Genomic DNA, 16,487 nt, shown 5'->3' on the forward strand with positions numbered 1-16,487 from the left:
TGCTGGTGCCGGGTCAATGATTGGGTAGACTTGTCTTAGTGCCCTGTGCTGTTAATGAGATTTCCCTTCTGAAATACACAAGAAACCTATGGCATAAACCCTGACTTTACAGTAACTTCAGGAGACCCTGTCAGGAGTTAGTCCCATTACTCTTTCTTGAAATATTTCTTAATTGGCTCCCTTGTGTCCACCTGTTTATTCTCAGGATTAGTGCACCTGTGTTCTATAAGTGACTTCATTGTTTATTAAAGGCAATTCAAATAAACCCTGTGACCCTGCTATGTTTCTGGTTCACATTTCACTGCTCATTACTAACTACTACCTAACATTATCACCGTTACCTAAAACAAATAAAGACAATATAGGACAAACGAAGAAACAAGAGTCATATTATCACTGGAGGTGCCAAGCAGTTAATCCACTTGTTCACCTGGAGAGGGTTCATTAGGACTTAGGATGTTTTCTTTGTGAGCTAATGAAATTTCTAAGGAAATTCTGTTCAAATGAAATTCAGATTTAAAAAAAAAACTTAGTGCTTTTCAGCTTCTTAACTACACATTAAAATGTCTTGTAACAGAATAGTTCTATCCGTTTTAGGAAGCCCCGGAGGAGTGCTGGTTAAAATGCTTGAGGAAAGGCAAGTTACCACGCAGGATTCTGCACCTGTTCGCATTCTAGTTCGGGGGCAGACTCAGAACGTACTTTTGTGCTTTGTCAGTCACCTTTGTATTGCCCAACCAAGTTCCAGTAAAAATCTTCATTATCAAGTCACTGATAATCAAGAAGCATTATTATGACATGTGCTTTTTATACTACCCAGGAATTACTTTCATTTTTTGGTTTGGTTTGGCTTAGTTTGGTTTGACTTAGTAGTGGGGATTGAACCCAGAGGAGCTCCGCCACTGAACTACATACACCCCAGCCCCCGCTTTTTATTTTCTTTGCAAAATAGGGTCTTGCTAAATTGTGCAAGCTGCCCTTGAACTTGGAATCCTCCTGCCTCGAATCACTTTTGCCTAGGAACTCACTTTTGGAATGACAGTTTCTGTATGCCTTGAAAGGCATTTTCTAACTGTTAGAAGCCTTTTCTTTCTCTCTCAGCTTGGGCAGCCTGACCCTCTGGAGCTTCAGAAAGAGCAGGCAGCTAAGAGGAGGGCTCTTGCCAGGAAACGAGCCCAAGAGCAGCTCAGGCCGCGGACACCCGAACCTGTGGAAGGCAGGAAGCATGTGGATGTGCAGACAGGTTTGTGACCGCGCCGCTGGCACCCTGGCTCCTTCGTTCACTTAGCTGTCTGTGTCAGCTCATTTTCACTTGGTCTTCGTATCATGTGTGTATCTTTTGTGCTCTCCAGTCCTTCCCAGCTAGTTGTGGGGAAGCCCATTCATTAACAAAGACGTAGAGTCTGTATTATTATATTGGGATTGGGATTTTTTTAAGAAAAAAAAAGTTTTATGACCAAACTAATTCTCTCTTAGCCCTATTCACATATTCTTTTTTTTTTTTTTTTTTTGTAGGTGGACACATACCTTTATTTAATTTTATATGTGGTGCTGAGGATCCAATCCAGTGCTTCACACGTGCTACCACTGAGCCACAACCCAGCCCCACATATTCTCTTTTAACCTGGGGTTATTTCTCATAGCCTCACATGAATCAGTTATTTTTACCAGGGTTTAATACTAGAGGAGAGCAGTGTAGTTCTGTCTTGGCATTTTGTGCCTTTTGAGAAGAGTAATAAGCCCACTTCTATCTGAGTCATCTGCCTTTCATAGCAGCCTCTTTTGTTGTCTCCTCCTATTCTGCCTTCACTTTGCACTGCCCCTAGAGCCACACAGGTGCTTCTGAGGCAGGCGCCAGAATTTAGACTTGTCCCACCGTTTCCTGGATCCAGAGGGTTTGGCCGTTGACAGAATCTTGGTGATCTGACAGTACTTGGCATTTTCCTTGGGCTAATGAAACTTCTTAAAAATTCACCTTGTACCCTGCCAAGATGGTGAGCAGATTCATTGGGATTATTTTTGTAGTAATAATTATTGGTTATTTTAGCCTGTAAGCCACATATGGCTTAGATTTGAACCAGTGATCAGCCAATATAGTCCTGATTCTATGGTAACAAAGATAAGGCATTGGTTTGTACCATCAAAATATTAGGAGATATAGTAGCCACTTTTCCTCAGGGACTACACCAGGTCCCCTGTCTGTAGATATCCTTTATTAATTGCAAAGATTCCATGTGACAGTAATAATGATCCCTTTTACACATGAAGAAACTGAGGCCCCATAGGATGTATCTTGGCTAGGTCCTGTGTTCAACATCTGACTAGTGCCACGTGCTTCACATGGTACCACACTGCCCCTGCTTCGTGTGAGTTAGTTCTAACATGAAATTTGTTTTCATGCATATATTTATAATCTATAGGATAGAGAACATCAAATAACATGGTGACTTGGTGCATGATTTTCAAAAATATCTTGGAATTTTCAAATCTTTGCATCTACACATTATTGATCCACCATTCCCTTTACACTTTGCATCCTATACACACCTGTGGTCTCATGTTCCTCAGTTCCATTATCTGGTACAAGCTCAGTGATTTCTAGACATTCAGTAAATAACCTATGATCTTCCAGATACATAAAACATTTAGTTCAATGTGTGAATCAAAGCCCACATTTGGCACTTTCATTCTAGGACTTATTTTCTAATCCATTTAATTCTGTTTTGAAGGAGGTAAAGTTTCAAATATATGTGTATGCTTGAAATAGACCAGAATTTCAAACTCAGTGTATGTGGCATTCTTTTTAGAATTATACCTTGAAGAAATTGCTGATCGAATAATAGAAGTTGATATGGAATGCCAAACAGATGCATTTTTGGACAGACCACCAACACCACTCTTCATTCCTGCCAAGACTGGCAGGGATGTGGCCACCCAAATACTAGAAGGAGAGGTACAGTATATTCTTTCAGCTTCCCTCTGACATCTTATAAAGGATGTCAATTTAGGTTTAGGTAAAGCATAGGAGACTAGAACCACTTTCACGTTAAGGATTCTGCTTTTTGGATTGCTCTCCAGATGTGTCTGTAATAATTTATCCTATAGTACCCAGAAATATTTTAAATAATATATTCTGACTTATCCTCTTATCAGAAATGAAATCATTAGAAATATTTTAGAATACTTATAATTTGGTTTAGTTTGTTTTTATATGTGCTTAATATATGTACTTAAGACAGATTTGCACCAACTAAGGAAGAATAATATCCCTGGTAGAAGAGATTCTACCTTAGTAGCTTGTGGATTTTATAAGGTTTAAGAAGATACTATCTCTGTTTAGAGGAATCTTAATTGCATTTTCATATAAACACAGAATGCATAAATAGGCTTATTTATGATACTAAAGAATAGAAGGCAATGATTATATGCAGATTTAAATGAGATTTAAGACTAGATGGAACTTTGAATAACTGTACTAACATTGGGAAATAAATAAGGCTTCAGAAGCTACATAGAAGGGTGTTTCTGTCTCCATACCCTAAATATTATATTTACTTAAAATACCCATTATTCTTGTTCCTTTGTTCTTCAGTTTTATTTAAAAAACAGCGAGTAAAAATTGAACAGAAAAGGCAAAGAATTAGAACAGGATAGAGTGTTCCCTTTGGCTCCACAGTTTGATCTTAAAGTCACTGAGTATCAGGGTTCACATTGATGAATGTATACTTTTTTTTCATAACTTGAATTTACTAGATTTTTGCTGGTAAACACAATGCTGTTCTGTGTACCTTGAGGGTTATACTGAGTATTAGAAACCATAAATAAACTACCCGCACTGTCTGGCACACAGACAGCATGACAATTATACCCTGTTGTTAACATTCTTTATATTTTATGGTGCATTTAGTTAGTAACTACAATTTTGTTTGTTTCTTTGTGTGTGTGTGTTTAAGCTTTTTGACTTTGACCTTGAAGTTAAACCAATGTTAGAAGTTTTGGTGGGGAAAACAATTGAGCAGGCCCTTCTGGAAGTGATGGAAGAAGAAGAGTTGGCCAACCTACGGGCCAGTCAGTATGCATATGAAGAAATACGGAACGTGGAACTGGCCGAAGTTCAGCGACTAGAAGAACAAGAGAGACGACACCGAGAAGAAAAAGTATGGAATTCTAATTTTCTTTCTTAGACAGTCACGTGCACACACATGCGTGTGTGTGTGTGTGTGTGTGTGTGTGTGTGTGTGTGTACGTACTAAAGCTAGGCATATCCTCTACCACTGTGCTATGCCCCCCAGTCACTCTTAGTCTTTTGGCTATTTATGTATTATGCTCAAAATTACATGTGATGTGTCACAAAGCTAAAGACCTTTGGAAATATATTTTCAAAAAATCTATAATATTTGTTGCCTAGGTCCTCCTTTAGAGCATAGATCTTTCATGAACTGACTTTTAAATTTCAGCTCACATAAATGTATCTAAATTGAGATTCTCAAAGTCCCAAATTAAATCAAAGTTCATAAATTAAGTATATCCCAACTGGAAGTGTTTTAGTCAACTTTTTCACTGCTGTGACTAAAGGATCTGACCAGCACAGTTATAGAGGAGGAAAAATTTTTTGAGGGCTTAAGGTTTCAGAGGTCTTAGTCCATAAAAGACCAGCTCCATTCCTCAGGAATGAGGCAGGACATCATGTTGGAGTGTGTGGCAGAGGAAAGCAGCTCACAGGAGATCAGGAAGCAGAGACTTTGCTTGCCAGATACTTATAACCAAAGCCACGCCCCTATTCCCACCTCTCCAACCACACCCACCACTTCAGTTACCACTCAGTGGATCCCTGTCAGGAGTTTAAATCACAACCCAATCACTTCTCCTCTGAACCTTCTTGCATTGTCTCATATATGAGATTTTGGGGGACACCTCACATCCAAACCATAACAGGAAGGTACTCTAATTATCAGGAGTCAGAAAAAGAAAGACATTGATTTGCCATAGGTTGAGCAGAGGATGTGGATAGAATTCTGGGTCTTTTTCTCAGTGGTCAGTCCTTCTCTGTATCCTTAGGGATACTCCAGAATTATTTGGGCCTTACTGATTATTTTTCAGATTATAACTTTAATAGAAGAAATTCTTCAACCCAATTTTTTTTAAATATGCCAATAGCCTGCTATTAGGAAACTCTAGATTTAGTAATCTTTACAGGTCTGTCTGATTCTGATAAGAATTATCACCTTCTGTTGTATACTAAATGAATAAATTAATAAGCAGTACCTGAGTAGCTAAACCAGTTAAAATAACTTCCCAAAGGGCCCAATTTACTATGAGGACTAACTTGTTGTTGGGAAATTCTACTCAGTACTTATTCAGCTGAACCTCAAGCTTCCCTCCAAAATGCATAATTGCTTACAGAGCATACAGCCATGGTAAGGATTGTACAAATGCAAAACTTTTCTTATAAATATAAAATAACACTGACATAAAAAAGCTTTAGTGAACTATTTATCAAAAATATTTAATTATTATTAGGAAGTATAATATGGAAAAATCAAGAACATAAATCACCTAGATCCATATTTGCTGAAACTTAGGAAATAGACTTAATTAGAAAACATATTACTGCTCCCACTCCCACCCAGGAGTAGAGAAGTGTGTTCACTGGTTTTACAGATGGTACATAATCTAAAGGAAGTAACAACAACGACAACAAAAACAAGAGGCTTACAAGCTTCAGAACAGTTTAGCTTTATGGATTGAAAGAATCATTACACATGAGTTTATTGATTGATCTAAGTTCTTTAATTTAAAATTATAAGCAATTTTAATTTTCCTGTCATTATTATTCTATAATACTGGTTAAAAATACAGTCAGATGCCACGCATGGTGGCACATACTTGTAATCCCAGCAGCTCAGGGGGCTGAAGCAGGAGGGAAGATCACAAGTTCAAAGCCAGCCCTAGCAACTTAGCATGGTCCTATGCAACTTAGCAAGACCCTGTCTCAAAATAAAATATATATTTATATATATATGTAAATATAAACAATATATATATGGGCTGAGGATGTGGTTCAGTGGTTAAGTGCCCCTGGGTTCAATCCCTGGTCAAAAGAAAGAAAAAGAAAAAGAAATATAGCCAGACGCATTTAATCCCAGCCACTGGGGATGCTGAGGTTGAGGCTGAGGCTCACAAGTTTGAGGCCAGCCTGGTCAATAATGAGACGCTGTCTCGAAGTAAAAAATGAAAAGGGCTGGGATGTAGCTCAGTGGTAAAGTACCCCTAGGTTTAATCCCCGATACTACAAAAAATTATCATTATCATTTTGATAGCATCCACACAGTCAAGCACAGATATTGTTGTGTCAACTTTTGGGGCTATGACCTGAATGCCTGACAAGAACAAGAGGAGGCTCAGGGTGTCAGAGGCTCCATCCTTGGTCAGTAGACTCCATGGCTCCAGGCCTGAGGTGGTCTAGCATGGCAGAAGGGTGTAGGAGAGGAAAGCTGCTCAACTCCTGGAGGCCAGGAAGCAGAGGGAGATCAGGGAGGAGCCCAGGGAGCAAGGTACAATTCCCCAGGAACCCACTTCCTCTGGACAGGTCTCACTGGGCCAGAGTTACACCCAGCACAGTAGTCCTTTCAAATTAGGATGATTGACTAGGTCACAGCTCTTATAATCTAATCATTTCACCTCCAAATATTCCTGCATTAACACAGGAACTTTTGGGGAACACCTCATAGCCAAACCAGAGCAATCATGAAATTATTTTACTTGAATAAACTAATCATAATCAGGAAATGAGTTTTACTATTAGCTCCATCTTTCATATCTTTCTGAATTCAGTACCCACGTGTTGAAACTCGTTAAAATCTTGATGAAAGATCTTTAATAGACACCTTGCTGTTCATTTTTTGATAAGTCCAAATTCTTTCACTTATTGATTTCACTAAATTCAATATCTCAGGAGGACATATGCCTAAACAACCATCTTTTATGACATTTTTCTCTTGGCAGGAACGTCGTAAGAAGCAGCAATGGGAAATAGTAAATAAACATAATGAGACAGCACAAAAGATTTCCGCCCGTGCATTTGCACAGCGTTATCTGGCTGACCTTCTCCCGTCTGTTTTTAGCAGTCTCAGGGATAGCGGCTACTTTTATGATCCTATTGAAAGAGGTTTGTGAGGATTTTTGTTATATTAACTCTGTATTAATAAGCATCCTCTTAGTGGTTCAAATTTATTTCATGTCCATTTTAATTTCAAATTAGAATCTATTTCCGAAATAAAAATGTGAATTATAGTTGTTTTAAGTGAGCACTATTACTAATAAGAAGTGTATTATAGTACCATGTAATCATGTAAAATTATTATGTATCAATAAAAAATTAAACTTAGACTTTTTTAAAAGAGGTGTGTTATAAAGATCTTGATTGTGGAATGTTAGCACTTCTTTATTGAGAAGCAACATTGTATAGTAGAAATATGGACTTGAGGTCCAAAATTTAAGTCCCAAGTTCATCATTAACTAGCTTGACCTGAGGACCTTTAGGAATTATATTGTAAAGTACATGAAACTTTGTATAAACTATAAAGCACTATGTATATGTAAATAGTTGTTGTTATTAACTTTTTCTCAGCTGACTCCCTTATTCCAATCAGAAACCCTTTGGGGGCCACTACAGAGGTCACCTTTTCATTGAATTAGGTGCTTGCATTGGTACTGTGTTAGGTGTTGGAGATTAAAATAAAAGAGCAAAGAAGGAACTCTGAGCCCTGGCTTTTCAGAGCCCACAGCCTGTGGGCCATGTGTGAGCCTGTCCTCAGAGCCTGCTCTCCCGCCAATCCTGCCTGGGTAGGCAGGGTAGATTCAATGTCCACTTTTCAGAAGTACAAACTGAAGCTCAGGGAAGGTAAAGCCTTGCTCGCCGGACTTACCCGGTGGAAGTGTCTGGGTCACACACTGACCTGGAACTCTGACTCCCACCCGCTGTTCTCTCTGTGCTCTGTCCTGCCTTCCGGGTTCTTGTTAGGCCTGCAACTGTTTAGTAGCCTTTTGTTTTCCTAACATGGATTTCCATAAACATCAGTTAAAATTTGCAAATGAAATTCATGCCCAAGATTTCAATTATTTATAGTAGCAAATATAATAGTCTATCAGACTCTCTACTGTCATACTATTGAAAAATACCAATTATATGCCTGCCTCCCAAAAAAGCTGTTTACAAACTTTAAAGCATATATTACAGGTCTGGGGATATAACTGAGTTGGTAGAGTGCTGGCCTTGCAAGTATAAGGCCCTGGGTTCAATCCCCAGCACCGCAAAAAAAAATAAAAAGAAAAAAAATGTATATTATAATGGACCATATTTTTAAAATGCTTACACAGATTTCCATTTCAGTCAGAATAAACTGTTACTGAAGGAAACACCTAATTTCTCACCCATTTCTAGATGGCTGCCCTCTGACCTGCATGCTCCGAGTCCAGTCACGTCCTTTATGCCAGCGGCCTCAACGCTGGCATTTGTTTTACTGGCAATGCTCAGACCCAGATTTGCATCACATTTCACTGGGTTCTGCCAAATCCACATCTTACACCTGCCTCCTTGATCTGTCTCAGATGGCACCCATTAAGCCAGCTCTAAATTATGCGACTCCAAGAAAGGCCTCATAAATATTACTGCTACTGTGATAGGAAACTGATCAAAACATATCCTTTGGCAAAAGTTCTGCTGTTTGAGTGTCTAGTTAATATTGTCTATTGGGAAAACAATGCTGATAAATCTGTTACAATAGGGGAAAAGCACTTTCTTCCTATTTATAATGATTTATAAAAATGACTTAATGGAACTTCTTTTTTACAGATATTGAAATAGGATTTCTTCCATGGCTAATGAATGAAGTTGAAAAAACCATGGAATATAGCATGGTGGGGAGAACAGTGCTTGACCGTGAGTTCCTTTATTTTTTTGAGTCATCTCTAAAATTTTCAGTGGACAAACAAATAGGAGAAAGATTTTAATTTTATAATTTCATTACTTAAACTTTCAATCTATTAATTATAATAACAAAGGTCAAATTTTTGCCCTCAATTTTGTTTTGTTTTTCTGTAATTTTATTAGTATTAATATCTCCTGTCATTGTTTTATAAGTGGTATTCTGTTAAAACAAGCAGAGAATATAACTCATATTCAGAACATAAGGTGGTACAGACGTTAAGACTTCATAAAAGTTCATGATGAAGGAAGGGAGGAGGCGTGGCGAACATTTTATACTGGTCTAAAGTATAAAAATCATAGTGACTTCTGAACTTTGCAGTGCTGATCCGTGAAGTGGTTGAAAAGAGACTGAATAATTATGAGCAGAACATATCACAGACCCAGAGGCCACAGTCGGACAGAGACTACTTACAAAGAACACAGTATGACACAAGGTCATCATCCCAAGAAAGGAGGTTTATGGAAGAAAGAGAGCTCTTGGGGCAGGACGAAGACACCGAAATGAGGAGAACCTTAGGGAACACCGATCCAGCAGCAGGGGGAGCTTGGGAGCCATGAAGCCAAATCAACAGTAACAATCAGGTAATGGTGCACAAGTCCCTCAGGAACTAGAAATTATGTTGTATTTAGTCAACATGTCTTTTTGTCTAATGAACTGAGCAGGTCAATTGTGATGAAATAATAAAATGAATAAAAATAACACTTTAATTCATTTATTTAATAGAATATTCAAAGGCTATATTGTAATTCTAGATTACTAGCTTCCCATTACCACTATATATAACTAGAGAATATATTTTTCCTTAATCCTTCTAAGTCTGTGAGGGGGGGGGTTGGTAAGTATGCTATCTAATGTGTAAAATTAGATATTAGCTCTCTAGACCATAGATTCTAATTAGACATCAGTGCTGTCAGCCACTGAGCTTTTCCTTCTCTATAGGAAAACTATTCCATCCGTTCTATGAAAGCATAACTAAATGTTGTTTTACTGAAAACAGAAGTACTTTCTCCCTGCAAGGATAAAAAACTCTATTCCTATTTGTGTGAAATTAAACAGATAGTTACCCCCTCCATATTAAGGGATTCTCTGGATTGGTAATATGTTCTCATCTATTTTTTTTTCATTCCTACTATGAGAAAATTCAGGCAGTATCAATAAAGCAAAAGTCCTTATTTACCCTTATGCAACTCTCTCCTCTCTCCAGAGGAAAACCACTGGTATTTGTTAGGTGAGTACCAGTAAGGCCTTTTTCAAGGTATTTATGTACATGTATGTTTGAAGATCTATAAATTTAAAGGTTGATTTTTCTTTATGTATATACAAATGCATTGTGTGCATTTTTTACCTAACAGCATGCCTTACCTCTTTCAACATTAGTACATGTAAATTGTTTGTCTTTTAAAAACAGGGTATATTATATATTATGACTGTTACAGGGAATTCACATTTGACTTTTTTATCTGAATTTGCTTAGAGAATTTGTCTGTAGTATTGAAAAATCACGATATTATTTTATTTCCAAAGTCTTGTTGATATAAAGCAATAAGGATATTCTTCTGATCCTTTAGATAGGTTTTAGCCTATTTTTTAGAATACTTTAGATCTATAATCTGTAGTGATTTGAAATAATTTATAATTATTAAAGTTATCAAATAACTTCCAATTATTAACACATTTACGTCTTAAAATTTCTTAAATTAGGTACCAAGAATATAAATGTGGAGAGTGTGCCCATTTCCCCAAATATCGTTATATCATTTAGACCTCGGCAGCCTTCCAAGGCTTTGGGGTAATGCTCATATTTTCACTTTCTAACGTGGGTTCAGTCAGCCAGTAGGCATCACCAGAGAGCCTGCTGTACTGGGAACCACGGAGGAGGCTCAGCTGAAGTGGGGGCCAGACCCGACTACTACATATACGTTTTTACAGCCCAGCAGTGGGGCTAAATAAAACAAATGATGTGAATGAAGAAATCAAAGCTCAGGAATTATAAGTGATTTGCATTAGGTGACTAGCCTAGAAAGTTAAAGGGACTAACACTAGAACACAAATCTTACTTGTTATCTAATGTACTTTATTCTAACCAACATGCTGTCCTTGTGAGGTACAAAGAATGATTTTAAATAACTTGTTGCATAAATGGCATTTTAAAAATTGTAATTTCACCTGTTGTCTATTACTGAGGTAGTTCTTTCTTGTTAAACAGACTTTGTGCTGATCGTGGTAATACACGACTGTGACCCCAGAAACTCAGGAAGCTGAGGCAGAAGGATCACAAGTTTGAGGCCAACCTTGGCAACTTGGTAAGACCCTGTCTCAAAATAAAAATAAAAAGGACTGAGAATGTAGCTTAGTGGTAAAAACACCCCAGGTTCAATTCCTAAAATGGGAGGAAGGAAGAAGGAAAGAAGGAAAAAGTTTTTATGATCATTCTAAAATTTATAAGATATTAAATTTTTTTATTTTTGGTACTGGGAATTGAACCCAGGGGTGCTTAACTGAGCCACATCCCCAGCCCTTTTAAAAACATTTTTTTTATATATATATTTAGAGACAGGGTCTCGCTGAGTTGCTTAAGGCCTCCCTAAGTTGCTGAGGCTGACTTTAAACTTGCAATCCTCCTGCCTCAGCCTCCTGAGTTGCTGGGATTATAGAGGTATATCATGGTACCTAGCTATAAGATATTAACTTTAGCAAGAATAATTTTTAAATAAGGGTTGTCCCTAATTATTATTATTATTTATCTTAAAATATCTACAACCAATTTTTGGAAATAAAATGGACTTGAGATTGATATCCTCTATGATTCTAATTATCCTTTACAATGATCCAGTCACCTAGGCACTTTGTAGATACTTTGCTAAACATCCAGATCTATGTTCATAATTCCAAAATTAATTCAGTGTATTAAATATGTGGAAATCTAGAGACCCCACATTGAAACTGATTAAACAAAAATAATTGAAAGATTAAGGTATAGCCCCTGTGAGAAAACTCAGAGAAACTGGTTTTATATTACCTGGAGAAAAAAATATTAAATGGAAACTGAATTTTCTTAAAATTTATGAAGAATTTCATCAGGCACATGAAAAATTCATAGTAAATTATAAGGCAATATGCGTTAAGTTCCAGGTGTCTAGAAGACTTTTGGTAATAGCAAGCAACTGCAAACGAGTGGGCCATAGAAAAATCTTCAAGTTGCAACTGACTTTGCCACATTCACTAACATTCTTCTCATGAATTCTGTTCCTTTCCGTTGTTTGAACTAACCCTAAGCTAACGGAAGCTAAATAATAAAATGGATAATGTAATAAATACATAGATTGTCATCCTTGCCATATTCACCTATCACTAAAATAGAGTAAAGAATGTCATTTTCTCTGACACGGGCATTGTTGCATTTGAGCCATCAGAGAGTTGTCAACAGGGCCTGTGGAGTCCTCTGAGCAGCACAGGGTGGAGACTGAAGGCAAGAACCAGAAGTCAGAATCTGCAAGGAGAGTCTTCACCACAGAAAAGGCAGCTTGCCTTTCTCAGAGCTTTCCTTTTCTTCTTTAATTAGGAAAGGGAACTGATTTTCTTCTGTTTTTAAATCATATGGAAGAGTGAAGAGGATGTAGAAGGAAAAACTATCTGAGTTTATAATCCCTTCAAAGTCACAATCATAGTGAGGGAAACATTATATCAAAATGTTAATGGTACCCATTTCTTCTCTCCTGGTGAGATTTTTTTTTGTTTCGTTTTGTTTTGTTGCTGCAGTGGGATGGGATCCAGGTCCTGGAGCATGCTAGGCAGGTGCTCTACCACTGAGCTACAGCCCCAAGCCTGAGTTTCACTTTCTTGTGTTGTTAAAATATCAACCACATTGACTGACTTTTTTCATCTAGCCTTATCATATGCTTTACTTACTACGAAAAATTTGATACATTCTACCTTACTCTTTTGTTTATAAGTGAATCAGAAAGTGTGTGTTTGTATATATACATACTTACATATATTCTATAGCTCAATAGCCATGGCTATTTATCTCAATTTATTTAGCATAGAGGCAGTCTGAAGAGGCCCAGACATGGGCCTAATTCTCCCATTGACTGACTTGCACCTGTTGTTTCTTAAACATAGTGCCTCAGTCTAACCAGAATCAGCCTTCTCCAATCTTGTTCACAATCAGAGATCCAAACAAGAATGTCACAAACAGGTGTCCCCCTTGTAAAAGCACAGTGCTTATACTGTTGGATTGGTATGTGTAATTCTCCCTTATAATTACAGAATGTTTCAGTGATATCAACTTATTAAACTTTAATAAATTGATAGTTTAGAGCATGTTTTCCTGTTTTTCATAAAACTAACCCAAGAAAAGTAGAATTACTAAAGAGATTTAAAAGATGAGGTAATTTAGTTTAGCTTATAAATAAAATCAATTATTCAAGAAATGGAAGAGTTTGAAGTTTCAGGAAAAAATTATTTTAAAGATAAAATATTATGTAAGGATTCAAGATGGTAGAATAGAGAAGGGCACTTTCCTGACTGCTCCATGGACTGAAACCAAAAAAGAAGATAGGCAGCTCCTCAGCAAGGTGGGTGGAAAAGGTTGGGGGACTTTACTGGGTTTAATCCTGACACTCAAAGCAGATCAAGGACTCAGGAGGTTGGATATGATAAAATGAAGAAGAAATCCCGAGTGCCACTGCCACTGCCACAGCCAGAGGCACCAGCCAGTGGTCCCACCATGAGCAAAGTGGAGGATGAGGGAATTAAAGGAACCCACACTTTTCAGAGGCCTGAGGCATGTCTGGTATGGAGATCAGACACTGCCCAACCAAACTGAAAAGCACAATGTCCTTGTGTAGGAAAGAAGCTGCATCTCTCCCAGTTGTCTGTGGAGGACAGAGGAAGGAACCATTTTGCAGCCACAGCACAGGGACCAGCAACTGGGGAAGTCAATTCCTGTCAAACCCAAGTCTGGCCTAAAATATAGGCCTGGCAGACCCACACTGCACAACATAGAGTGTGACTAAGTGACCAGAAGATGAAACTCAGCAGTTTACTCAGGGGACTACTGGTCATGGAAACCTACCTGGCTATCCCCTCCCTCTCCAACCCATCTGCTTGCAGGAGTGGCTGGGAGAGATGCGCCTGGCTAGGAAATCAAAAGGGGGGGGGGGGGTGAGAGTGGTTGAGCTTGGAGACTTAAGCTTAGACCAGGAAATGTGGGGTCGACAAGTGACGGAGTGGACTAAGATTAGCTCCTCCACCACAATTGGAACCCAGAAGAGATCCCTGGGTGCAGTCTTCCAACATGGACTTGCAATTCCTGGGTCCTGGAGGTGTGCTGACTTAAAATCTCGAGACCAACTGACATTCAGTGAAGAGCCGGGAGCCCACCTAAGCCTACACCCCACCTCCAGGAGTCCCGCCCTACAGGATTACCTGTCACTACAGCAACCCCATTCTGAGGGTGGAGCAAGCGTCACACTTCACACCACCCCACCTAGCACTGCTGAGAAGGAAAGAAGAGAATCTTTTGTACTTCAATGGAAACAATTCTTTACCTTTTCATCAAGATTTAATTTTCTTTTCTCTATTCAATCCTGACCTTAACAGAACATGGACATTCATACATATTCATATTTGGTTTTCTCATTTCTAGCATTCTTGAAGTCAGTTATTTTTCACAGATTGACTTTTTGAGGACTAGGATATTTGATTACTGTATTTCAGTTTTGTTTTGTATTATTTCACTTTTTTATTTTTTATTTAAAAAATTTTTACTTTATATATTTTTTCTCTCATTTATCTGTTTCCCTTGACTATTTTTATCTCTTTTCTTCTGCTAATAGCCAATCCCTATTATTCTTTCTTCCACTCTTTCTTTAATTTTTTATGTCTATCTTCTCTCCTCCTCTCTCATAGTCATCACTTTATACATCACTTCTTTTCTCCCTCTGTCCACCATTCAAATTCGTAAACCCTTTTGCAAACCTGTTGTTTTTGCTACAGGCAATAACTGATCACATAATTTCTGTTTATTGTGACAATTAACATTGTAGATGTCACAGCAGGAAGTATTTGCTTTAATGCTGTATGTCGTGTGCATTTGTTATTTTTATTGTCTCCCCCCAAATGGTGAGGTACTGGAAATCTTCAGTGACACTATAAGTCCACAAGGTAGAAACTCTACTGTTTCAGATCCATACTGTTAGACAGGTAGACACACAAACAACATGAAAAAGCAAGGGAACAAATTGCCCCAAACAAAGGAAGATACTTCAGTAACAGAATCCATTGACACCACAGTGAAAGAAATGTCAGAGAAGGAGTTTAGAATGTACATAGTTCAATGATCTACAAGGTAAAGGACAATGTAAGGAGCAAAATCAGAGAGAAAATACAGAAGGTGAAAGATCACTTCAATAAAGAGAGATTCTGGAAAAAAAAATTAAGCAGAAATCCTTGAAATGAAGGATTCAATAAACCAAATTAAAAATTTAACGGAAAGCATCACCAACAGACTAGACCACTTGGAAGACAGAGTTTCAGGCAATGAAGACAAAATATATAATCTAAGAAATAAAATTGACCATGGAGAAAAGATGTTAAGACTATTTCCAAGAAATATGGGATAAACTGAAAAGACCAAATTTAAGATGTATCAAGATAGATGAAGACTCAGAGATACAAACCAAAGGAACACACAATCTTTTCAATAAAATAATATCAGAAAATTTCCCAGACCTAAAGAATGAAATGGAAAATCAGATTCAGGAGGCTAATAGGACCCCAAATATGCAAAATTACAACAGACCCATACCAAGGAACATTGTTATGAAAATGCCTAATATACAGAATAAGGATAGAATTTTAAAGACTACTAGAGAAAAATGACAGGTCACAGTTAGAGGGAAACCAATTTGGATCTCAGCTGATTTCTCAACCCAGAACCTCAAAGCTAGGAGGTACTGGAATAATATATATCAAGCTCTGAAAGAAAATAGAATCCAGTTAAGAATACTATACATAGAAAAATTAAGCTTCAGAATTCATGGTGAATTAAAAACCTTCCATGACAAAAATGTTAAAAGAATTCACATCTAGAAAGCATGCACTACAAAGCATACCCAATAAAATAATTCATGAAGAAGAAATGAAAAATAAAAGTGAAAACCAGTAAAGGGAGGAACTATACTAGGAGAATAGTCAATCAAAGGAGAAACTAATTCAAATTAAAAACCAGAAGTAAATCAAAACAAGAGGGAGTAAACGTCATTTCTCAACAATAACACTGAATGTAAATGGCCTAAACTCATCAGTCAAAAGACATAGGCTGGAAGGTTGGATTAAAAAACAAGACCCAACAATATGCTGTCTTCAAGAGACTCACCTCCTAGGAAAAGACATTCACAGACCGAAGATAAAAGGATGGAAAAAAAACTTATCATTCACATGGATCTCGTAAACAAGCAGGGGTTTCTGTCCTCATTTCAGATAAAGTAGACT

At 37.6% G+C, this 16,487-nt stretch overlaps 1 protein-coding gene across 1 annotated transcript in view; it reads left to right on the forward strand.

Annotated features, from left to right (window-relative positions):
- Rsph3 (radial spoke head 3) overlaps positions 1-11,351 on the forward strand; it is a 31,285-nt gene extending 19,934 nt beyond the window's left edge. The window contains exons 3-8 of the mRNA XM_047559760.1: positions 1,102-1,243; positions 2,808-2,953; positions 3,954-4,157; positions 7,006-7,168; positions 8,855-8,941; positions 9,309-11,351. Of these exons, the coding sequence (XP_047415716.1) occupies positions 1,102-1,243; positions 2,808-2,953; positions 3,954-4,157; positions 7,006-7,168; positions 8,855-8,941; positions 9,309-9,547 (981 nt within the window). The 3' untranslated portion in view covers positions 9,548-11,351. The remainder of the gene's footprint in view (positions 1-1,101; positions 1,244-2,807; positions 2,954-3,953; positions 4,158-7,005; positions 7,169-8,854; positions 8,942-9,308) is intronic.
- Positions 11,352-16,487: the final 5,136 nt, after the last annotated feature.

This window comes from Sciurus carolinensis, chromosome 7 (genome assembly GCF_902686445.1).
Source record: "Sciurus carolinensis chromosome 7, mSciCar1.2, whole genome shotgun sequence".
Taxonomy (NCBI): Eukaryota; Metazoa; Chordata; class Mammalia; order Rodentia; family Sciuridae; genus Sciurus; species Sciurus carolinensis.